This window comes from Nelumbo nucifera, chromosome 7 (genome assembly GCF_055504915.1).
Source record: "Nelumbo nucifera cultivar China Antique chromosome 7, China Antique-T2T, whole genome shotgun sequence".
NCBI classification, from domain to species: Eukaryota; Viridiplantae; Streptophyta; class Magnoliopsida; order Proteales; family Nelumbonaceae; genus Nelumbo; species Nelumbo nucifera.
Window position 1 is genome coordinate 23922596 of NC_142655.1, and position 25593 is coordinate 23948188.

General features: G+C 38.6%; 1 protein-coding gene and 1 long non-coding RNA gene across 3 annotated transcripts in view; one reads left to right on the top strand and one right to left on the bottom strand.

Moving 5' to 3' along the window:
• LOC104593514 (uncharacterized) overlaps positions 1-25593 on the bottom strand; it is a 42779-nt gene that overhangs the window by 12436 nt on the left and 4750 nt on the right. Inside the window, exons 1-4 of one of the 2 annotated variants that reach the window (XM_088892271.1) lie at positions 11990-12369; positions 11560-11692; positions 9721-9965; positions 8747-8918 (exon numbers count right to left, since the gene is read on the bottom strand). In XM_088892271.1, the coding sequence (XP_088748397.1) occupies positions 8747-8918; positions 9721-9965; positions 11560-11692; positions 11990-12105 (666 nt within the window). In that variant the 5' untranslated portion in view covers positions 12106-12369. Of the gene's footprint in view, positions 1-8746; positions 8919-9720; positions 9966-11559; positions 11693-11989; positions 12370-25593 lie in introns of those variants that run through there. The other variant, XM_088892270.1, reaches the window with a different exon arrangement.
• LOC148790273 (uncharacterized) lies at positions 127-5283 on the top strand. The gene is made up of 2 exons (XR_016078838.1): positions 127-865; positions 1732-5283. It is a non-coding gene; the product is annotated as an uncharacterized LOC148790273 (long non-coding RNA).

Here is a 25593-nt window from a genome sequence, read left to right on the forward strand (position 1 = left end):
GTTGAAGTAATAACCTCTTTCCTTTTCTTCAAAGCTATTTTTTGTCTTCTTTTCCTTCTTGTTAAGTCCAGCTACAAATAAACCCCACTTCAATCAAGCAAGCACCTTCAGAACTGGCAAAGTTCGGTTTTTTTTCTTTTTTTGTGTCCAAATCTTTTAATTTCTTTTTTTATCAGTGAAATCTTTTAACTGCGTTAGGAAGGACCTCAATATTCCTCCTCTCCAAATGATTATCATTAATCCTTTCTAACTCTAAGACGGCATCATTCTCAATCGCTTGCTCTGCTACCAAATTAATACCCTACTTTAGAACAAATCGTGCTTCATTCGGAGATCTGTCTTACTTCTCCACCTCTACAACTATAGAAACTTCAGCAAAAGTTGATTGTCCTTCTCTCCACCCTTCAAAAGCTAACCAGAATTTTCTTCCAATTCCTTTAAGACTTTCCTTGCAAATTCCTCTCCAGCCTAAGAAAAATAAGCCCAGCATTTTTCTCACTAACACCTCTATATTAGAATTGTTTCTAGATCAACTGCCCTTCCAACTTCATGTGTTTCATCCAGAATAATTGCAACTTCCTCTTCATTTTCAGCTCCCATTCCTACATCAAGTGGTTTCGTTCTATAGATCCTTTTCCTTTGGTGGACTTTTGTTCTTTTGACCCACTTCATTTTCTCCCCTTCCATCCACTCCATTATTAAACGCATCCTTTTCCTTCTCCTTTCCCAAGCTATCCTCTATAGAACAAACTTACACCCTTCTTTAAATCCCTCTCCACCTCTTCCCTTTCCTCTCCTAATCTCTTCATAACTTTTTCCCTTCCACTTGTAACGACCGAACCATTTCCTCTGTGCTGTCAAGAAAGTATGTTAATTTCTTCCCTTCTCTATTTTTTTTTTTTAAGATTAGCAAGAAACTTAAGAACTTCATTAAATGATGATGAATCTGGTTAATACAATGAGGAGTTTAGCCACCCCTAAGAGACAGTTCCAATCCCCAACAAAGTTATAAAGGTTACAATAGCACCCAAAACAACTGTTGCCTGTAAACCCCTTGTTTTGCTAGAGCATCGGCCTTCCCATTTACAGTCTTTTTTGCCCAATTGAAAGTAATGTTCAGCTCCCATGTGATGCTCTCTATTTCCCTAAACTCATGCCTACAGATCCATGGCACAAGTTATTTATTCCTGGCCCAAGAAATGATCAGTTTTGAGTCTCCCTCTACTTCCAAGTGTCTTGTTTAGCAAGTCTTAAGCCTTGCAATAATGTCATCAGTTCGGTTTTTTTTTTTTTTTATAGGTAACCATCAGTTCAGATTTTAGTGAATCTCCAAACCCCAAAGGTCCTAAAAACATAGCCAACACTTTCCCTGTACAATCACTAAATATTCCTCCAATACCTGCCATTCCAATGCTTCCCATGGAGTTTCCATCAAAATTTAGATTTACTTTATTAGCTGCAGGGGTAACCACTCCATAACCACCTTTTCCTTTTAGAAGAAAATGCCACTTCGGTCCGTGCCCTTGGGATATCATTCACTGAAAAGTCTTTGAAAATATCAAGTGTCTTTAGCTAGTGTGCAGCTCTGATTTTTATAACTTCACAAACTTCCTCTTTCAATCTACTTTTCTCATTAAAGATCCACCCATTTCTTTCTTCCCAAACAGTCCACACTACTGCAGCCCGAATTGCTTTCTACATGATTCTTACCCTCTTTCTTGGTTGTCTTAGGAAACTTTGGCTAAAAAGGCTCACTACATCCTGCGGAGAGGTCCACTTACAACAGAAAAGAGAACAATAAAAACACCAAGTACAAAAGAGCAAGAAAGCAATAAATGAGATAAGGATTCACCACTTGCAAGGCAAAGGAAGCACATGAGGTGATAGACAATTATTTTGCCTTCTTTTCTAAAGCATATCACAAGTATTTACCTTTCCAAGAAAGACTTCCCAACACAATACCTGAATTTTAGGTAGGATAGGGATGCTCCAAATCTCTTTCACAAGAAAATTCTCTCCCGGCATGTTGGACTACAAAGAGGACATTGAAAAAGGAAACACAAGTAAAAACCCCATTAGGAGTACAAGACCACACTCTAGTGTCCTCCACTGACTGATCCAGGAAAGTTAATTGAAGTTTGTCCAACAATTGGATAAGTGCCTCACACTTACCATCCCTCAAGCCCCTTTTAAACCCAAAGTCCCAGTATATCTCTAAAGGAGAAAAGGTAACAAATCTCAAGACAAGTTGTTTATAGTTAGACAATGAGTAAACGCTAGGAAAAACAAACTGAAGGGGGCTTTCAGCCAACCAGAGGTCTTCCCAAAACAATACTTAGGGTCCACATCCCACATCGTATCTAGCGAAATCAATAAAAGTTGGTTATACCACCAGTATTGATTTCCAAGGAGAGTGATGTAGAAGAAGAGGCTACTTTTGCATCCCATCCATTATTCAGTGTCATGTGAATGCTTGCAATTACCTTAGGCCAAAGTCTATCATTTTCCAAAGGAAACCTCCATAACCATTTCCCTAACAACGTTGTACTCCTACAAATTAGGTTCCCTACTCCAAGCCCACCCTGCTCCTTAGGTTTCCTAACTTGCTCCCACTTCACCAAATGGTCCCTCTTCTGATCCCAGGTTCAAAGGAAATCCCTCATGATCTTCTCTAGTTGACCCGCAACTCTCGACGAAATCCTAAAGGTGGAAAGGTAAGTAAATAGGTAGGTTAGCTAAAGTTTCACTAATCAAAGTTATTCTTCCACCCACTAAGACGTAATTTCTTTTCCATAGTGGATCTTTCTACTACCGACTTCCAAAAATCTTTTGTCCTTGGGTTTCCCCCTAACAAAGACCAAGATAATCTAAAGGAAAACTCCTCACCTCACACCCTAGTATCTTTGCCAACATTCTTAATTCTTCCTCCAACACATTTATCTCCGCCATACAAATCTTTCCCCAAATTCACCCTCAGATTGGAAATAGATTCAAAAGTAGCAATGATTTCCTTTAAATTCATCAACCTCAAATCATCTAGATTACCTCCTTTACAGAACACGATTATATCATTTGCAAACTACAAGTGGGTGACTATCACCTCATTTCTTCCTACCCTCCAACCTCTAAGCAACCTCTCCTAATCAACCTTGACAATCATCTTGCTTAAGACATCTGCTACTAAAGTGAAAAGGAAAAGGGATAACGGATCTTACCCTATTCTCTAAGTAACCTCTCTTGATCAACCTATCAAAGTTGAATAATTCATTGAACTTAAGCACCCTCCAATCCACATCGTCCACCTATAACCTAACCCAATCTTCTATAGGATTTCAAGGAGGAAAGACCAATCCACCAGAACGTATGCCTTCTCTAAATCCTTCCCTTCTCTATTTTACTTATATGAATAATTTTAGAATCTATGTGAAGAAACTATATTCTTAAGTATGTTAAGAATTTGAGATATTCTCTTCTTGGTACATAATCCTTAAACAATTCCTACTCAGAGGATCATCAAGAAGACTTTGATGATCCAGATAGACTAGCATATTAGGCTTGCCTTAATAGGGTGATGAATCTCAAATCACTTGTGTGGAGACACTAGAGCAAATATATGAGTGCTTGTTAGAGAACAAGTTCACTGAACCTGGCCCATTAAGAGAACAATCACGTGGAGTTTCATTAGTCAATGATTGTTTCTATCATTATATTTGTGTAGATGATCCTCAGACCTGAGACGACATGGCTATCTTGTATATGAGTTTTATTATCCAGGAAAAATAAGAAGAAAAGGTAGAAGACAAGAGCGAAGAGAGGAGAGAGAAGAATATGAGAGAGAAGAGAGATTGAGAGGCAAAAGTTCTGGCTGGTAGCACCAACCTTTCTATTTATAGTAGGGTGTCCCAAACAATAATAAAAATAATACAGAAAAAAGACAATAGTGCCCTTGTAGCAAGTTTGGACATAGATGTCAATCATATGCCCAAGTTTGGACATAGATGTCAATCATATGCCCTCTCAAGTTTGGACATAGATGTCAATCATATGCCCAACTTGTCACAAAAATCATTGTATCGCAAGTGATGTATGCCCTTCACGAAAATATTTGCAAGTTGCTCTTCAAAACTAAAATAGAGAAAATTATGTGGGACTTTTTATGACAGTCAAGGAATGGTAAGGCCCCCACTTGGTAAATTGGGAGATAGTGTGTAGAATAAAGGAGCAAGAAGGCATGGAGATTGGGAATGTGGGGAAGAGGAATGTAACTTTACTAGGGAAATGATTGTGGAAATGGCCTATTAAGAGGGAGAAGCTATGGCATAGAGTGGTGACAAGCATTCATGGATCTTCGAAGTTCGAACAATGATTGGGATGTTGGTGTTTCCCTTCAGGCAACTTTGGCATCACCACCTAGGAAAGTCATTCATGGCATCCTTCCTCAGTTTCTAAACTTTGTCAAGTATGATGTGTTCTCTAGGAATAAAATATCGTTTTGGGAAGATCTTTAGGTGGGTAACTCAATTGTTAAGGACCTTTTTCCTTGTTTTCTATTTTCATGTATAAAAAGGAGCCCATTTTGAAGTTTTTGTCATCCCCACTACCTCCAAATGGTTTTAATTGGATCTTGGTTTTAGAAGGGGTTTGAAGGAGGGTGAATCTAAATCAATAATTGGGCTTCTACAAATTCTTGATAGGATTTAGTTGGATCCTTATAAACCTGACAAGTATGTCTAGACCCCTAGACCCAAGGTCACTTTTCTTGTGCATCTTTTTCAAATCTCTTTGCTCTTCTCATGCTTCTCAGCCTTCATTCCCTATTAAAGAAATTTGGTATAAGCAAATCACCCCTCCCCCCCCCCCAAAAAAAAAGGAGCTTTTTTGTTAGGAAGTCTTTCATGGAAAGATTAACACTGTAAACATCTTGCAAAAGAGGAGACCTAATGTCTGCTTTTCCCTTAACTAGTACATTCTCTATGAAACTAATGGTGAGACTTGTTACCACCAACTAACTTTTGTCCATTTGTTTCTTGTCTTTGGGAGTGGTTCTTTGCTTTCTTTAGGTGCAAGTGGACCATGTTGGTGGAGATAAATAGGTTGTCCAATCCGTCCTTTTTTGCTTGACCAAGGAAGAGGGGAAGAATCTTTTAAGGTGCAAAAGGGCAGCATTGATATGGAGTTTTTGGGAGGAAAGGAATGTTGTTAGACAATGTATTCCCTTAGTTCAAATCAGATTGTTATACATAAACATTTATGAATGAATAGAATAAGCACATTATTGTTTTATGTTCAAATTGGTATGCTCCTGTGAATTACTACTTAAACTAGAAACTTATGCGACCCATGTTAGTTTAGAATGTTCTCAGCCATTGGATAGACTTTGTGAGTTTATTCTAACAAGGCTAACACAATTGTGTTGCCGAATTGGTGGAGCATCTTGTCTCAATTGCTAGTGTTAGACCCGTAAATTAGTCAATGGGTGTTTGGAAGGCACTCTGAACTTGGACCAATTTCCAATCATAATTTTCAAGGCGCCAAGGCGAGGCTAGGTGACTGGGGGTTACCTAGTCACTTAGGCTGGCACCTAGGCGATGGATTTTTTTATGTTAAAAACAGATCCTAGGGTAGTTCCTTAGGTACCATAACCATATTTCTTTAATAATTATTCATGATTTTCATAAGAAAAGTATAAATTTCATATTAAAGTATAGAAAATCAACATACTTGTTAGAAGAAAAGAAAGAAAGAAAATAAAATTCAAAAATATAGGGGTTGAACCCTTACTTTTGTTATAGGAAAATAAGAAAATAAAAAGTATTGGTACTTGGCAGTAGTAGTAATAGTAGAAGAAGAAGAAGAAGAAGAAGAATATATGGAAGAGGAAAATGTGATGATTAGATAAAATTTTAAGTTCTTCCTTACTTATTGGTTCAGTTTTTAAGTCTTTGAGGGTTCAATACAGCATTTAGCAATGTTTGTGTTGATTAAACCCTAATAAATAAATATTAAAAGAAATTAGTATATAAACACAAAATGATTATTTTAGTTTAATCATGTCTATTTTATAATTATAAAATCAAAAAAAGAATGAATAAAAATGTATTTTATAATAGGAAGTAGAAAACTACTTGGTGATTAGGCGAGGCGAGCCTCAAAGGGCGCCTTGTCGCCTTGACAACTATGTTTGTAAGTTTGCCCTAGACCTTAGAGAAAGATGGGCAAAACTAGAAAGTTGCACTTAACCCCGTATTTGATTATGATACTATACTAGGTCTTGGACTGAACTACTTTTGATATGCCAACCAATGAGATCCATCAAGGGTCAAATATCTAGGCATGTTGGGGCAGTTTGGGAAATTGTCTGAGTGGGGTGATTATAGTGATAGGATCGGCCCCTTTGTTAGATAAAGTGAATATCAGGGTTTAACTCTCTCTAATGGAAACCTAAACTGCCAGCAGTGGATTTTAGTTGTATTTGAATCCGATATACAAAATGTATGTATATGTTATATCACTATTTTATGAAAAAAAAATATTTGCAAAAGGTTTTAATCTCAAGATCCATTTGAGTAAAGAGTGTGACACTACACTTTGTAGTCAGGGGAGAGGTCCTTTCCTATGAGGATTTTGATGATTTTGGGCCAAGAGGTTAAGAGCAAGAGACCATTACAAGGCTAATTACCTGATGGGATTTACCTTATATAAGTCTATTATCCTTAGTATTATCCTTGGATTTTCATAGGGTGGTTGAATCGAATGATCATTTATGTTTAAATGTTGGGCCCAAATTAAGCCCAAGTTGATTGGATCAGGGGTTCACTACCCCTTTCCAAGTGTGGGGCCGAACCCTTGTGGACTTATGTGAGACCTTTGTGGGCCCCATGCCATATAATGATCAGGCCTATGTAGCCTTGCAATCCAAGTTAGTGAGCCAGTAAAAAAATGGCCTAAAGCCCATTGCCTATGTGATTAGTTAAGTGTTGTCATGTGACTTAGATCGAAAATGGGTATGGATCTAGGTACGGAGCACTCGTTCTATTAAGAAGATTATGCTTATCTAATTGAAGATGAAGTCTTGATCCAAATGATTTTTTGGATCAGCTCCTAATAGGATTAGGAGAATGCTCTATATAAGGGACTAAGAGGGGAGGGACAATTCACTCTATTCTCTACATCCCCTTGCTCTCTTCTCTTCTCTCTTGCATCCAACAAACCCTAATTTGAACCAGCTGTGATGGGAGATGAAATTCATCAACCCTCTATTGTGTTTTGGGAAGAACATCATACACACTCAGGCTCACGCTACTACAACAAATCCAAGTTAGTTTTGAGACTGACTTTGTAGAAAAGGCATTGTTGAATCATCTTCACTCTTGCAACTGCGCCATCTTCAATTGGAGGCCGGTTTGGGTTTGACACTGGGTGTGAACTACAACTTTTGGAGTTGCTTTTGTGGACTTCGTATGAGGTATGATCAGATTCTAATTTGGGTTTCAAAGCTGGTCTAGTTCAATGCAAGATCGATCCTGAAATTTCAGATTTCAAATTACCAAAAAAATCGGTTCCCGGGTTCAGTTAAAAATACTTTTAAAATTCAGCCAGCAACTAGATCTAGTTCGGCCATGTTTAATCTGATCTCTAACCCTTACAACAAATGCAAGAGTGATCTTAGAGAAAGAAAAAGGGAAGAATCTTATGGAGATGTACCTATCAAAAAAATCTTACGGAGATGCACAAGGAAGAGGGAAAGAATCTTGTGGAGATGTACAGGTGGACCATGCTGGTGGAGATGAATACGCTGTCTAATCCATCTTTTTTCACTTAGCCATGAAAAAGATGAAGAATCTTGTGGAGATGCACAAGGGCATCATTAGTATGAACCGTTTGGGAGGGAAGGAATGCAAGAGTGTTCTTAGAGAAGGAAAGAAGCAAGGAAGCGGGGAAGGAATGAATAATGACTAGGGTTTGGGATAAAACAATAAAGAGTTTTTCTTCCTTCTCTTATGATGACATTTAGAGAAACTGAGGGGAGGTGGCAAGAAGTTCAAAAGGAAAAGAGATTATCAAGACAGTGGCTACCTCCTATAGATGGCTTCATTAAACTAAATTTTGATGGGAGTAGCTAAGGCAATCTGGGACCTTTTAGAATAGGGGGAGTTTTTAGAAATGAAGATGACAATATCACAACCTTGTATTCAAGACCAATTGGTATAGGAGTGATGCAGCAAAGCTAGAATAAACTACCACAAGATAGAAAGAGAGAAAAATAGAGAGGGAAGAAAGAGAAAAGAGAAAGAGATTGATTCCCATCAAGGAGACTCCTCTAGGGCTGAAATGTTTTCTGTAATTCAAGGGGTGCAGTTAGCAACAGATCTGAACATTGACAAGCTAGTCATTGAAGGGGATTCTAAGGTGGTGGTAGAATGGTTAAGGAATCCAGAGATGGGTGAATCTATAAGGGGATGAAATCAAGAAGTTCAAGTGGTTAACTAGCAACATGTAAGGGATGCCTGTAATATCTCTTTGTCTCATTTTAATAAAAGTTCTTTATAGTTACCTATCAAAAAAAATCAGCTTTTCCAGAGCATCTACTAAGTGGCATTAAATGGTCCATTACACTCTAAAAGGCAAGAAAAGAACTGATTCTGTGCATTTGACTGTGCTGATGCAGCAGAAATACCTAACTTTTAAGGAAAATGAAAGGAGGAAATTTACAAAGGAAAGCAATATTAGTACATAAACAACTTACCCAGTGCTTTTCGCCCAACTCTGAAACGGAAAACCTCCATTGTTTCAATTCATCCCCATCAACATGGATAGATATGTTGGTCCAGTTATTATGGTGAAATTCCAATTTGTCCAACCCATACCCCATTCCAGCACCAATGGCTTTGACAAATGCCTCCTTCAGGCACCAGTATCTAGAAAATAGCCTAAATCATTATTATATATATCATAGCATTCTAATAAGACAAAAATACATCTTTGTAATGTTTTGTGCTCATATGACAAGATCATTCTATTAATTTGTTTCTGTTCCCAAGGCAACATGTGCACACATGACATATTGGAGAAAGGGAGCACAAAAAAAAAAAAAAAAACAAAAACAAAAGGCATCCCACTATAATACAGAACAACAAACCAATACTGCCACCGCAAGTCATTTATACACAAAAATAAACCATATACACTTAAGTTAAAGGGTATATTTGGCCATGATTGTAAGACATTGATTTAAAAAAAAATATTCTGATAGAACCAACCAGAAAATAATAGAAAAGAAAATTATAAAAGCAATAGTTGACAGTTGCATGCATATGTCTGTGCATGTATGTATGCACATACTTGTGCTGTGTGGTTACATCCATCCATGCTTGTAGAAATTATGTACGTAGACTCTACCTCAAAACAAGATAGTGGCAAAAAGTACTGTGTCTTACTAAGTTAGATGCTTTGTGTTTGTGGAAAGAACTAATATTTAATCAACAAAATTTGAAAAAATATTATAGGCAATCCAAAACAAAAATATGAACTTACAAAGTAAAAAAAGTTATATTTTATACAACACCTACAATTGCAAATCATCACTACAGGTTAACAAAAAACTGGGTTTCATGCTGTATTGCATTTAAGAAATACATTGCAGTAAATGATTAAGGAAATTCTTGAAACCAAACAACTCATTCCCCCTAGATAATCATGTGAAGGGAAGTACAAACTTACCTGTAAAACTGACCCAAAATATCATCAGAAGTGCCTGCTTTGATAATATTTTCCCACTCTAATCCTGTGAGGTATGATGAGAAGTTCCCAATGAAATCATGAGTTGTTTCCTGTTTGGGAATCAAAAGAGAAACAATATCTAACCCTACCAGGCATAATGGTTCAGATGCTATCGCAACATAATCTCCATGATGGGATGCATTGAAATTGAAATTAGGAAATTCCAAGTTCTGTTTATTATACTCCTGTAAATGAGAATAGCATCAATATTGTCAAAAAAAGTTATAATCACTGATGATGCAAAATTGCAAATCAATCTAGTGGATCTATGTTTCAAACCATTCAACTACTCATGGTGATACATTTTTATTTCCCAATATCTTAACTCAGATGAGATAGTAATAACCAAAAATATGGACATCATACAAATTTAAAATGAAAATTAGTAGTTCTAAGTTATGCTAAACTAGACCTATTTATTATTCTTCTACATATTAGGGAAGAATAATAGCAAGGTTTTTATCTTTTCTTTTTTCTTGTAAGTTATGCAGTTTTTGCTGTGTGACATCATGCTCAACCTTGATGGCAATTCACCACTGAACCCTTGCTTTAGCATTGGTGAGCTCTTAATTATAATTTAGGGAGAGAAGTGAGACAGCTTTGGTGATTCTTTTACCACTTTTTTTACCCATATCCATCACTTGAGAATAAACTCCCCTTTTATAAACTAAAAGCCTAGAAGCTAAATTTCTCTTTTTCTTCTCTGGAAATCAACATTTCAGCCTGTCATGTCCGATCTATCCAAACCTAAACCTAGCTGTTTTCTTGTTTCCTTCCATTTTCCCCCCATTTGATTAATTAAGCACGTATACATTATAAAAGAGAGAGGACCCAAATAGATAGAAAAAGGAATCAGGAACAAAGGGCAGGGTACTAGATTGAAAAAAACAACCATAATGAGCAGTGAAAACAACAATTACTATTTCTCATGAAAAAAGGAGTGAAAACAGAAACACAAGATAATGCACAAGGAATTTGGTTCTAGACAAACAACTCAACCCTGTATTCTTGCCATTTTTCAAGGTGATTAAATATGGGTTTAGCTGCCCTTAAGCTCCACAAAAATGAGATGTTCATTCTAAGGATAAAGCCCAAATCTCAAACATTAAAAGAAATGGCCACCACACACCATCACATAGGAAAAAAAATAATAAAAGCAGTCAATTTTCACATTCCACTTCCACTATGAAGCCCTTGAGCTCAAGAAGCTCACCAAACCTGCAACCTACAATGAAGTGAATGAATGCAGCAACCTCACCTTTAATGGTATGTTTTATTCCCACCAGGCCTGAGATACCATAAAGGTCTAGATGGTCCAAATAACAGTCAACATAAGGCTTGATAGTGTCACACTCTGGGCAAGGGGTTACAATGAAATTATCACTACAAATGAATGCACAATGAATACGAACTTTTCATTATATAGTCAAGAGAATTCCAAGTGTCCTCAAACCCAAGCTCCCCAATAAATCCCTTCAATCCAAAGGAACTGATAGATTTAATCGTATGTTAGATGTAATTTTCACATTGAAAACCAGTCGACCTATTTTACTCTATCTGATTCATACCTTTCCAGCATCATATATATTGCCCTCATTTTAATTCATAGTGAAATCCCGATTAACATAGCTATATGTGCAGAATTAAATAAAGCCAAGAGTTTGAATCAGACCCAAAAAAAAAATGTCAGAGTTACTACTTCTCTCACTGTCTCACTAAACATTTCACCAAGCATATATCATTCACTGAACAAGATCAGAGTCACAATTCTAGTCGTACCAGATATGGCTTGCCTTCAACTGTTCGCTTTATGATTATCTCATCAAATGGAATTCCCAATACTTCATGTACAAGGGCATACTGAAGCAACCGGCTAACAAGTGCCCGTTTTCTATCCTCCAGTTTTACAAACCTAAGCACAACCAAATTCAATGTAAGCTAATCAAAACAACGAAAACCAGAATATGCCTTGTACAACAGCTATGTAATAGAATAAAATTCAGCAAGCAAAAAAATAAGATGAAGTAAAATAAAATAAGCCCAGAAACTAACTTCACTAAAGAAGAGAGGAATTTTAAGCATCAAGGAATCATGTTAAAAGGCAGATCAAAATATTAACAGTTGATACTGAACTACTTGCAAATAAATTCAGAGAGAAAAATGATGGATTACAAAGAAGATCGAGGCCTTGAATCTTAGAAAGGCTAACCTGGTGATAGCGGAATGTTCGTGGGGAGGAAGGAGAGAAAGGAGGAAGTAGAACTCATCGCCAGAAGGGCTCCACTCAGATACGTTAACAAACCATCTCTGAACACCCTTCTCCATGACAAACAACCGCTCTACTGTATATCGCTATAGAACCGGAAAGGAAGTTGAAAAGAGTTATGTCGCATCACTCGCGCCTGCAACCTGGCATGTTTGATCTCATTCATACGAGGGTCGATGGAGGAATTCTACCAAGCAACGACTTTGTGCAACTCTTGGAAACTGCCCAAGAGGCAAGAGTTACACTGCAGCCCTCTGCAGGTGGCAAGCACGGGAAAGAATTGGATGGAATCCTATTTGGCCACTGGAACTTATGTTTGTATTTGTACAGAATTTGTACTCCTTCCAAACTGAGCCTATGTTTAGAAAATCGACCCGGAACCGCTTTGGCCATCGGCTTTCGATTCAGTGGTTTGACTGTCCGGTTGGAATGAACTCATTTCAATTTAAAATTTTTAAAAATGATTAAAATAAAAAGTGGCCAAAAATCACTGTCGAGGTCGAATGGGTCGATAGTTTGACCATCTGGGTCAATGGGCCGCTGATCAACAGTTTTTAGTCAAATAATGGGTTAAGAGTGAAAAGAAACCAATTACTTGGGCAGTTCCTGGACCGAACGGTCCAATCATCTGAATCAACGATGGTTCAAAAACACAGGAGGCAATGAGATAATCATGACTGGTGGGGTTTTACATGGTGTTGATGGCCCTCGAGGGGTGCACCTTGCATTTGGTTCAACGGAAGATTTTGGTGGGGAAAGGATAGGATGGAATGGGATGAGAAAAGGAAAATTGTTTGAAATTTTTCACGTTCCTGGGGTGCAAAAGGGAAAATATTGGAAAATTCAATCTTAATAAAAATTATTAATTAATTAATTGGATAATTAGTAATATTTTCATTCTTTTATATTGTACTATTAATTAATTATTAGTATTTTATTAAATAATTTATAATTAACTAAATATTGATAATTAATTAATTAATTGTTATTAGGGTTGATTTTCCCACTATTTTTCCTTCTGCAACCAAACAATAGAACATAAAAAAATTTCACCCATTTTTCCGTTCTCATCCCATCCTTTCCCATCCCACTAAAATCTTCCCATAGGCCACAACTAATTGGACCTGGCATCCATGCTCGTCCATATAAATTAATAGCATTTAACTATTTATATTTTAAAGACATAAATACATGGCAATTTGGCAATAAGGGATAAGAAACCCTCCTCAACTTGCTACTTCATAACTAATTGCATTATAACTTGCCACTTGTGTACATGATTCAAAGTATCAATACGATACATCTGATACGGAGCGTATCATATCATATCTTTTGAAAAAGATATGGTCTGATTTCTAGGTGTTTTGGACCCCAATTTTTTTTTAATAATAAAAAACATGCTAAAAGCTTCTCAAAAAAGCAAAATTTGAAAAAAAAAACTAAAAAAAAAGTGTTTCGGCCTTTTCTAAATACCATACAATACGACCGAAACTCGTATCGTATTGATACTTTGAACCTTGCTTGTGTATGATCAAGCAAAGCTAAGATCAAAGGCACCACATTTTTAAGCACACTTGAATTAGCAGATTTATAAGTACCTCTTCTACCTAGGAAAGATGAAGACAAATCAGTTGGGATGTACAAATGCAAAGGAGAGTGGCTTGATGGTTACAAGAAAAACACCTGCTACATCACATAGGTTGTCATAGGCCATTTACCACTTACAGTCCGTTTGGTTGCCGAGAAAGGATGAGATGAGAAGGGATGGGATGGGAAGGGAAAATTTATTTTCTCAATCCTATCCTCTTGTGTTTGATTGATGAGAAAATTTTGCATACACAAGAAGAAGAGATTTCACAAGCAATCTTCCCTAACAGTGCTACGCAATCTTTATTTGCTTTAAATCCCTAATCTTTGAAAACTTTTTCCCAACTTTTGTTCGGTGGGTGTGGGGCTGCAAATGGATCAAATCAAATTCAGATTGGGTGTAAACAAGAAAAAACCAATATCCAATTTGATTCATACAAGTTGTCCTATAAACACAAACAATGGTGACCAAGAAAATTAATACCCAGAATACAAAACCACACAACAGTGGCTACAGATAAAGAGAAAAGCAAAAAACCCCATAAATCAAAAGGGTACCATTTCTCAATCCGATGTTGGATTCTTCAGTGTTAATATTGTAGAGAACACCTTCATAATGGATTTTGCTCTTCAATGTCAAGCTAATCAGGTTGTCGATGTAGAATCGGTCAACCCACCAGATCTTGATGCCTCTGCTGCCATGATTTTAGCAATAGAAGCAAATACAAGGCAGCATTCAGAGAGCTATTCTTTGCAATGAATAGAGAGAACCTTGGCGCTTTCCTTCTCAACAGTCAGCAGCATGAGGGGACCAAGGAACATCGCCGGAGAGCTATTCTTCATCGGGAACGTTGCCAGAGACTCAATCGTTGTAAACGGGAGGCAGTGAGAGTTGGCTGTGGAGCTTCAATTTTCTCTGACTCTCTTTCTCACCAGGGTCACACCATTTCGACACGACCCCACATCTTTGATTTTGGGAACTGGCATCACGCAGTTTCCCTTCCCATCTCGGCGAACAAACACCCAAAAATAAGAATCTAATAGGAATATTCCTATTTTCACATCTCAATCGCAAAAACCAAACATACCCTTAGGGAGGTTCCTAATAAGCTCACCGTGTTTATGCATCAAGGTTAGAAAAAGACCTCGAGGCCACACTTTGAGGTTACAAATGCAGCTCTAGTTAAGGATTTGGAATTGTTTAGGACTTGTTTTTTAAGTTTGGAAAGACATTTAGTTCGGAAAGGCCAACATCTCTTACTCTCATGGCTAGAAAAATGTTGCCCAAAAAAATTCAGGTTGGTTTTTCATGTTTAGAGCTTGGGATCTTATCATGACTTTTTTGTATTTCTCTTGAATTCATTATAACTTTTCAAAACCTCTAAACAGCCCTTACCAATGAGTTTTTAGTATCCAAAGCGTACATTTTGTCAAATCACTATTAGTGATCATCATTAATAAAAGTTGTCCACATAACCATTAAGTAATTTGCATGATGAAAATACCCCTAAACAATGAGGGAATTTCTAGGGTTATGTTGATGGCAAGAACTTCATTTAAAATGGAAGAGTTTCTTATAATTCTTCATGTCCACTCATCCAAAGTAAAGCTTAATTCACAAAATCTTACTATGGCTTGTTTTAGATCCAAGTCTGATAAATCAAAGAGCAAATAAAAATGTATTACAAATATAACAACTTATGGGGCACTATGAAAGAAAATATGTTTGTATGATTAAGATTTTCCAGAATAATGGTCAACATAACATAAAAGAATGGTAAACTATAAATAATGATTATATGAAATACTTTAAGGAACTCAAGACTTGAAAAAACAAAACCAAAGAAGTCTTTTACAAAATCAACGAGCTATGTTGAACATTGTATGCCCTCTATTCTAATTGATGTATTGTACATATCTTTGTTATGAATAAAATTTCATTTATTTCATGTATCATGGGTTTATTGTGCTAATTGACCCCTTAGTTCATGTAATCAATTTTTGAATAACCAAGAGAAAAGTAAAAAAGAGGAAAGAAGAAGAAGAAGAAGAATGAAATAGGAGAAATTGAATAGGTTAGTGGCATCACCCACTTCACCCAATTATATTAACAAAAAATAATAATCATAGAGTGGCCCCTTAAAAGAAAAAAATTACAGAAAAAACCCTAGCACCAAAAACATATAAGAACCACACCTAACAACACTCCCCCTTAAAATGCGTTGTGCATATCATGTGTCAATACTCGATTTTTGCTCAATTCGTCGCCTGAAGCCCCAATTTACCCTTAACATCCAATCAGACCTTTCTGATCCCTTTGAAACACTAGAAAACCTAAAGAACCCGAACATCAGTCCAAAAGCCCTTAGATTCACCATTAAATCTGCTCAATACCAACCCAATGACCCCAATCAATCTCCATTTACACCTTGACCGTTAGATCATACACTACCATTAGATCCATACATCTTAAAATACCTACTTGTGAAATTTTAACCCAAGATTCATTTGTTTCCCCTCCATCAAACTAAGATTCCCTCTTGAGTCCTCTCATTAGCTTGAAAAACCCACAACCTAGATCTCCTTGATCATAACACCTTTGAACCAATCAGACTATACAATTGAACCCTATACACACCAAAACATTTAACCGTAAAGTTTCAATCCAAAATTCTCATCATTGACCCAAATTCTTACGATCTTAACCCCCTTGAACCAATCAAACATTACCACCAAATCTTGAATACTCTAAAATACCCACTTGTAAAATGTCAACCCAAAATACCCTTCTTTGCCCCCCCCCCCCCCATCACACAAAGGTTTCATTTTGATGCTTCGGGTCGACCGAACCATTACCCTTCCAGATCTGTCCAACCCAAGTCCAATTGTACCAATCCAATCCTACTAATAAATCCAGAATGCCCAAAAACCTTATCCTACCAAATTTCAACAAAAAAAACCCTACTTACCCGCTCATCTAAAAAGATTTTGTTTCAATCAATCTCACTGACCCACACACACAAAAACGTTGTAAATGCTTAAACTCATCTTAACCCTTCATACTTTGACCCATAACCCCACCATTAAATTGGAATCCAGGTTTGACCCTCTTAAACCCAAAATTGCCAAATTACCCCTAATTTCTCTAAAATTATAAAATTACCCTTAACGCTACCTATAAATGTAACCTATATGTTTTCAATTCAAATTAATCTATTGTTTTGCACGATTCGTCTTCTACACGTTCTCCACACCCCGAACAGCGAGGGCAGCGAGAAAGAATCTGGTAGTCTTCTTTTTCTCGCATTCCCTCTTGTTTCTCTCCACAATCTCAATCTTTGCTCCCCCATGATCTCATTCTTCTCTCTCCCTTTCCCTTCCCCCGTATCGTCGTCACTGCCGCTCTGCAGAACAAAGGTAGCGCAATATGTATAACAATCACTCCAAAGTGGATTTGGTTTACAACCAATGCATGTCGTTAATGCCCAACAACCTATCCTATACAAGCAACGCTGCCTAAAACCCATAATCTTCCCAACAAACGTGAAAAATCAAAATTTAAGGTGCTTGAAACACAGGCATCCATATAATACACGGAAATTGAGATTGGTCGCTGTTACTCTTGGAGAGGAAAAGTGCTCACTTGCAACTTTGTTGATGAGAAGAAAAACGATGATACACAATCAATGCAAGTAGAATAAATTAAACAAAACACCAACCTTGAGGGCTGTTGATGAGAAAGATGATATAAAAAGCTGGAGGAATATATCTGCTAAGTAGGGAAAGATGTTTAAAAACACAGTATGGTGGTGTAGAAACAATTGTTTATATCAATCTTTTTGAACCACCGTAGGTTGAAGACAATTGGACCATTCGGCCCGGGGAACCGTTCAAGCAACCAGTTCTATTTTATCCCAAATCCGGTCTTTGGCCAAAAATCATTAATCCGGGCGGCCAAACCGTCGACTCATTCAACGGTTTTGAGCCTTTTATTTAATTTTTTTTTAATTTTTAATCTTTTTGTTAGAACAAATTGTTCATTCGAACCAAACAATCGAACCATAGACCCGAAAACCGCTGGCCAGAACGATTTCGATTCCAAATTGATTTTTAAAACATTGGTTCATATGCAAGAAAGAAAAGGTGGAAAGTTTGTAAAGTAAGCTAAAATGAAGACGTAAGGCAAAAGGTAACTACAAATTTGGAATTTAATTAGACGTGATGCACTACCAACCGAGGATTGTCTCGTTGGTGTGTTAGCTGGTTTGTTCCAGTATTGACATGGAATCAACTCCCGCAACCAGCACATTGGGGAAAAAGGGGTTATGGGTAAGTTATAATACGTGGTTGGAAGGGAAAAGGAAGAGAATTAAAGAGAGCTGACACTTCAAGAAAAACTTTCTTTTACATTGGACTGGATTTAAACCGCTTCTTTCTCCCGCTTAATGAGAACCCTTCCCATTCGAAATTTTGAAGACGACAAGTTTCTTTTTTTTTCACGAGCAAGAAAAATTTTGGAGAAGACGACAACCATTGTTCGTGCAGAAGTTGGGAAGGAAATCTAGGGTTAGGGTTACAAGAATGTAAAAACTTTCTTTGTTCTTCATTTGTGTATGAAGCTCTTTTTTTTTTTTTGATCAATAACATCAGAGGGAAAAGAATACAAAGGGGGAGATAAAATAACTTAGCTCCCCAAAAACAGAAAACACAGGGAATGCAAAGAAAAAAATTAAAAACTAGCCCAAAAAACAGCCTCCCTATTCACTCCTTGCTTTCCTAACCCATCCGCAAATGAGTTGGCACTCCTCTTCACCCAGCTGTACTGAATCTTAATGTCCCTACCCAGCCATAAGAACTATTTTTTTTTTCATTGTTAAAGTTCCACAAACCACTGTCCTCTGTCTTCAACCAATTAACCACCACCTTTGAATCACCTTCCAGAATCAAGCAGTTAATATTTAATTCTTTTGCTCTTCGAATTCCATCAAGCACTGCAAGGATCTCAGCCCTAAGAGAGTCACCTTCTCCAATAGGGCCAGAGAATAAAGCAGTAACAATCCCTTCCTCATTCCTAAAGACTCCGCCAATCCTAGAGGGCCCTGGATTCTTTACAATGTTGCCATCAAAATTCAGCTTTATAAAGCCCGAGAGGGGAGGGGACCAAAACGGACAAAGAGTCATCTTGCATCTAGTAGTGGAAGCAATTTCTTTCTAGTTTCTTAGCAAGTCATCCATAGGACAATCTGAAAACAACTCCAAAGATTTTATCTAGTGGACAGCGCTTAAAAGGATTCGGTCTAACAAATCTTCCAATGTTCTTTCCTTGTCAGAAAAAATGCGTGAGTTTCTTTCTTCCCACAAAGACCAGCATACTGCTGCCCTAATACACCTCCACATAGTCTTCCCTCGCTTCTTAGGCCAACTGAAAAAAGAATGAGAAAATAAACCTTGGACAGTCTCCAGAGGAAACAAAGAACACCCAAAATGGGAAAAAAACCCACTCTCAAACAGTTTTAGCAACCTTACAAGAGACCATGAGGTGGTAGCCAAATTCCCCATCAGCTTTATAAAGAGCACATCTATTAGGAAGTAGACAATAGTTGGGTTTCTTTCTCTGAAGTAAGTCTAAAGTGTTAATTCTTTCCAAGAAAATTTCCCAACAAAAAAACCAACCGAGGAGGAATAGGCTTGCTCCAAATTTCCTTAATTGGAAAGGACAACCCCAGAGGGATAGGAGGCTGAGTTAAGGTTTCAAAGAAATAAGCACAAGAATAGGTACCAGAGCAAGAAAGGATCCAAAATCTGGTGTCTTCCTTAGCAGGGTTTAGGAAGACACCCTCAAGGGAGGATAGCAGAGCTACCAAGCTATCCAATTCTGTATCCCTAATTGCCCTACGCAGACCAAGGTTCCATCCAAAGCCCAAAGTGGAGGCTGAAGGGACCAAGAAACAAGATATGGGTTCATTTTTCAAGTCTGAAAAAGCATACATGGAAGGAAAGTGGTCTTTCATAGGAGAATCCCCGACCTAAAGTTGTTCCCAGAAATTTATTCGGTTACCAGAGTTTAGACCATACATGATCCAAGGGGAGAAAACTGGAAGGAGATTGTGGATGGATTTCCAAGGAGAAGCAGCTGAAGCCCTTGCCCAAATTCCAGCATCCCAGCCATTGTCTTCCAGCCCATGAATGCTAGACACAATCTTAGTCCACAATTTATCCATTTCCAAAGAGAACCTCCACAACCACTACCCCAGTAGAGCCATGTTCCTATTCTTGATATTACCAATCCCAAGACCTCCTAGTTTTTTACACCTAGAGACTACCTCCCAACTCACCCTATGATCTCCCTTCTCCTCTCCAGGCTCCCAGAGAAAGTTCCTTATTAATTTTTCCAAAAGATTTGAAACCTTTGAGGGGATCTTAAACACTGACAGATAGTAAACAGGAAGGTTAGCTAGGGTAGACCTAATGAGAGAGACTCTTCCACCTAAAGCAAGATAATTCCTCTTCCAGGCTGCTAGCCTCTTCTCAAACCTCTCCACTACTGGAGCCCAAAAGCTAACACTCTTAGGATTATCTCCTAATGGGAGGCCCAAAAAAGTTTGGGGCCAGTCCGTAATTGCACAACCTAGCTCACCTGCAAATTTCCTTAGGTCTCTTTCGTTCACATTCACTCCCGCCACACAACTCTTATCAAAGTTTTCCTTGAGGTTAGATATCTGCTCAAAAAGTTGTATAGTATCATCTACAAACTACAGAAGAGTTAAGGGAACCTCCTTCCTTCCTACTCTCCACCCTCTTATCAGATTCCTCGAGTCTTCTCTATGGATCAATCGCCCAAGCACATCAACAATAAGGGTGAAAAGAAAAGGGGAAAGAGGATATCCTTGTCTTAGACCTCTCAACGCAGGAAAGAAGTCAACCACAGTCCCGTTCACTAGGATAGAATAATGGCAAGTCCTAACACAGCCCCAGATCCACTTACACCACCTGTCACCAAAACCAAAACTCGTCAACACCTCTATCAAGAAAGACCAATCAACCAAGTCAAAATCCTTATCCAAATCCAATTTGCAAATCACTCCCTTCTTCTTTGACTTCCTAAAGCTCTCCAAGCTCTCATTTGCAATGAGAATTTGATCGGTGATCTGTCTTTCCTCCACAAAAGCACTTTGGCTGGGTGCAATAATAGAGGGGAGCACCTTCTTTATCCTAAGAGGCAGCACCTTTTCAATGATTTTGTACAAGCTAGTCACCAGACTAATAGGTCTAAAATCTTTTGGTTGAGAAGCATCTTTCTTCTTTGTGACTAAGGCAATGAAAGTTGAGTTCAAGCCCGAGTTTATTACACCATTCCTATGGAACTCCTCAAAACCGATGTAAGATCACTCTCCAAAATATCCCAACAATCCTGGTAAAAGGCCATTGTGAACCCATCTGGACCCGGAGCTTTTGTCCTATCCATAGAGAATACTGTTTCCTTTACCTCCTCCATATCAAACCTTTTTTTCTAACCACTCTCTCTTCTCTGCACTTAGAGTCGGCCTATCCAAACCCTCCAACCACACTCTCTCATTCATAGGCCTTCTAAAAATAGATTTGAAGTGATTTACTAGAGCCTCTGCAATTTCAGTCGGGTGGGACTAAACTGCTCCATCAACTTCTAAATTACAGATGTAATTCTTCTTTCTCCTTCCATTTGCCACTGAATGGAAAAACCTTGTGTTTCTGTCTCCCTCCTTTATCCACTTACACCTGGATTTTTGCCTCCAACTGATTTCCTCCTTAACCAGAATGTCCTCCATCTGCCTCTTCAAAACCTATCTCAACTTCCTTTCTTCCTCTCCAAAGGGGCATCTCTCTTCTTTCAGGTCCAAATCCTCGATTTGCTCCACCAGAACTTGCTTTCTCTCTTCTAATCTTCTAAACTCCAACCTATTCCACTCCTTTAATTGTGATTTTAAATATTGGAGTTTCTTGTAGAACCTCATTCCCTCCCAATCAACTACCGAATTAGCTTGCTCCCACCACTCTCTGATCTTCTCAGTTAAACCCGGATGAGTCAACCACATATTTTCAAACTTGAAAGGGGTAGGCCCTACTCCTCTTATTTCCTCCTTGACCAATACTATAGGCCAATGGTCTGAAGTAAGTCTAAGAAGAGCCCTAGAAGTAATATTGCCCCAATGTTCCTCCCAATATGTTGAGAACAAAAATCCGTCAAACTTAGAGCAAATTGGCCTTGATTGAAGGTTGGACCAAGTGAAGTTATTATTTAGGAAAGGAAGTTCTTTGAGTTCAAAAGAGTCCACAAATTGGTTGAACTTCCTCATACTTGTTGTCACTGTCTGTCTGGGGTTGTTGGTTTCCTCCATAAATCTCACTACATTAAAATCCCCTCCCACACACCAAGGTCCATCCCAGAGGCCTCTAATGCCACTCAATTCTTCCCATAATTTCTCCATCTGCCTATAGTCATTGGGGCCATACACATTTGTTAGTACCCATTCATATCCATCGTCCACCTGTCTGAACTTTAGGGAGACAGAATGATCTCCAATTAGCTCTTCCACACCTAAGAGTATCTCTTCTTTCCATAGGATCACAATCCCTCCTGATGAACCCCACGAACGAGCAGCCACCCACTTTATACCCCTAGAACTCCACACACTCCTTGCCCATCTGCAATCAAAATCCATTCTTTTGGACTCGTAAATCATTACCACATCCGGATTAAACTTCATAATTACCTCTTTGATTGTTCTCTTCCTAATGCTGCCCAACCCCCTCACATTCCAACTTAGGATTCTCATTGAAACTCTTAGCCTTATCTATTTAGACCCTTTTCTTCTAATCCCTTTCACTTCAAACTTCTTGTCCCCCTCAATATCTTTTTTTAACCTCTCCACTTCACTCAGCCTTCTAAACTTCATCTTGCTGTCCTCTTTTTTTTGCATGTAGGCTTTTAGATCATTCGGGTTCTTTAGCTTGTACCCCAACTTTTTCACAAACTCTACAACTGACTCTTCCCCATTAGTTTTCTCTTTTTCTAAAGATGCACTTTCCTCAGTCTTAGGAAATTTCTTGTTCCTTCTCACATTACCTCCAACTACAGCCCTTTCTGTCCCCTCCAGGCTCCCTCTTTGCAAATCCTTCATTTCCACTTCACCCAAGAGGCTTTCTAAGATTTCCCATATTATTGTCTCTCTACAAGTTTCCTCACCCACTCCCCCCCCCCCCCCCTTGTAGACTCACTGTGGCTTTCAGACCAAGGGCTTCCGACTCTTGGTTGGGAAGAGAATTTGGAACAAGAGACACAGAGTGCTCATTAGTATCCAAAATGGTATTGACAGAGTTAAGGGATTTACCTGAGGCAGAGAAATGAGGAGAGAGCAAAGGCGAAGGAATGGTAGTCACTTTCTTTTTTGAGAAATTAGAGTACTCTGTCTCCCAGAGTTGGGGGAAGAAAATCCCTGTCGTTGTATCAACACAATGACCCCTTTCTATACCCAAGTATGTACCTCTCTGTGAGGTACCCTTGTTCATCTCTGAGAAGACCCGAGCTACCTCTTTTTCGACCTCTTGCAAAGCACTAGAACTAGGGGGGCTCAGCCAGATTTGGGTTAAGATCATTCACCCGCTCCTCCCCCTCCTCATTTTCTTCCCCCACCGAATCCCCTAAGAACAAACAATCCAGGCCAAAAGGATCCCTATTCTGATCTTTAGATAGAGCTTCATCTGCCACACTACCTAAACTTCCACAGGCTTCCGAACTTTCATCATATTCAGAATCTGAGCCGCAGCTTGTCCAACATTGGTCAGCCTCTTCCTTCTCTTCTGTTCTACCTCTCAAATAGCATGGATTCGGGCGATCAGGAATGTTGTGTTTTTGCGCATCGTCGGCTATCCGTCGGACCCAGCATAGAGGCCGGCGTCCTTCTACCTTTCTCGCCAACTTTGCCCCTCCACAGTTGAGAGGGCGAGACTTAGACGATGATAGATGAATGTTGCCATCTATCATCGCCCCAAGCATGCCCCGCCCCACATGATGACTTAAGTTGTCACGTGGGCTTTTAAAACCAAGTGAAGGCTCACCCACTGACCCGTTCGGCCCAACCTTCCTTAAATCCGATTAAGAGAAAGACTTTGAGCACAAAGGACTCTTTCCCATTTTAGTCACGTCAGCATAGGACGGGCCACCCTCTTTAAACAATCCCTCTTCAAAAAAATTTGAATTGGAAGCCTTAAAAGGAAAGCTTCGAGACTTGGGGCACCCCTGCAACTGTTCCCCTTCCTCTGTATTTCGCCCACATGCACCAGGCTTTCCCACCAGCCCGTGAAGGCCATGTGTTCACCAACCTGCAAACTCGCCAGTTCCTTCAACCTCTAGTCGTCTTCCCCAAAGCAAGGCTTCATCTTCTGAAGCTAACCAGACCTTGTACCAAGCACCTTCTGAGAGAACTTCGAAGGCCCGCGACAAGTTCTCCGACTTGATCCCAGCAACCTTAAGTTCCACAGCTCTCAAGTTTCTTAAATTAACCTCTAACAGAACTCCACCCAACGCTCTAATAATTTTCCTCAGTATTTGATCATTCCAAAGGTTGAAAGGAAGACCGAGAAGTTTAATCAAAAAGCTGTCAGCTCTAGGTTCAACTTCGTTGTAATCTGGAGCCCAATTCTGGACTTGAATCAAACTTCCTTCTACAAGGAAAGTACTGAAGATCAGTTTCTTATCTCAAGTATCTAATAAAGCTTTCTTTTCAGCAAAAGGCAGCAACAATACATCTTCATCTAATCCCAACCTCTCTGCAATTACTTCTAAAACTTTCGTCCAATCTTCTATCACCCTGTCTGCCACTAGGACCACCCTCTTCTCCCAGCTCCCACTCCCTTCTTCCAAAGCTACTCGTCGGAGGATAGTCGAGCTGGACACCAAAACTTCAAGGTAATGCTTAAAGCAGGGCACCTGATTACACAGGACAGAATGAAGACAATCCTTCAAGCCAGGGGCTTCTTCTACTCTCCCTTCGACCTCCAAGAGAAAAGCCTGAAGATTAAAAGCAAAAGAAGCCCACCCTCTCCGCTTCAGGCCTTCTGGAATACACAACACTTGCCTTTTGTTATTACCAAAGAGTTCGGTAACCCTTATGAACCACCCTTTTCCATTCCTTTTTAGCACAAATTCGAACCTCTTGTTCTCACAAGTCAACGAGTTTCTCCAACCTTTTGCCCGTGAGGAATTAACAGTTCCATCTACAAAACCTTTCAACCACACACAGGCCTCCTCTGGTAGGAGAATCGTCGCCCTGCTCCCTTCTCTGATTTTCAAGTGAGCCTTCCCCTTTGTCCTTCCCTACTCAAACAGGAAAGATTTGGCTTCAATGATCAACTCCAGTCTCCATTTCCCCGCCAGCTTGTACTTCCTCTCCTCTCCCATACTTCCCTCTCTCGCTTTCATGAGTCCTTTCTTCAATCTATGTTCTTGTGTATAAAGCTCTTGAGAAGGTTAAAGGTGGTAAAAACTTAAAACCTAATCCTCAGTGGTAAACATTGCAACAAAGAGAAAAACAAGAGGGGGAAAAACTTCCGACTTGTGCTTTTTTTGTTCTTTCATCATCATCATCATCATCATCATTATGGAGAAGGAGATCATCTCATTAGTTTTTTTCAAAAGTGACATGGAATAAAAAAATTAAACAAATTCAGAAAGGGGGAAAATTTCTAGACTGCTATGTTTTAGTATATATACTAGTGGTGACCCGTGCGATGCATGGACTATTTTTTAAAAATGTATTTTAGGGAAAAATGAAATAACATTAATTCACCAAAATTTTTATATATTTCTAGTTCATTACATATAAAATAATAAAAAAATAATTTTCTAGTTTTTTATATTTAAATGCATGTTTGAGTTAATTTAGAGCCAATTCAAGGTTCTAAATATTGACATGGGTCGGGCG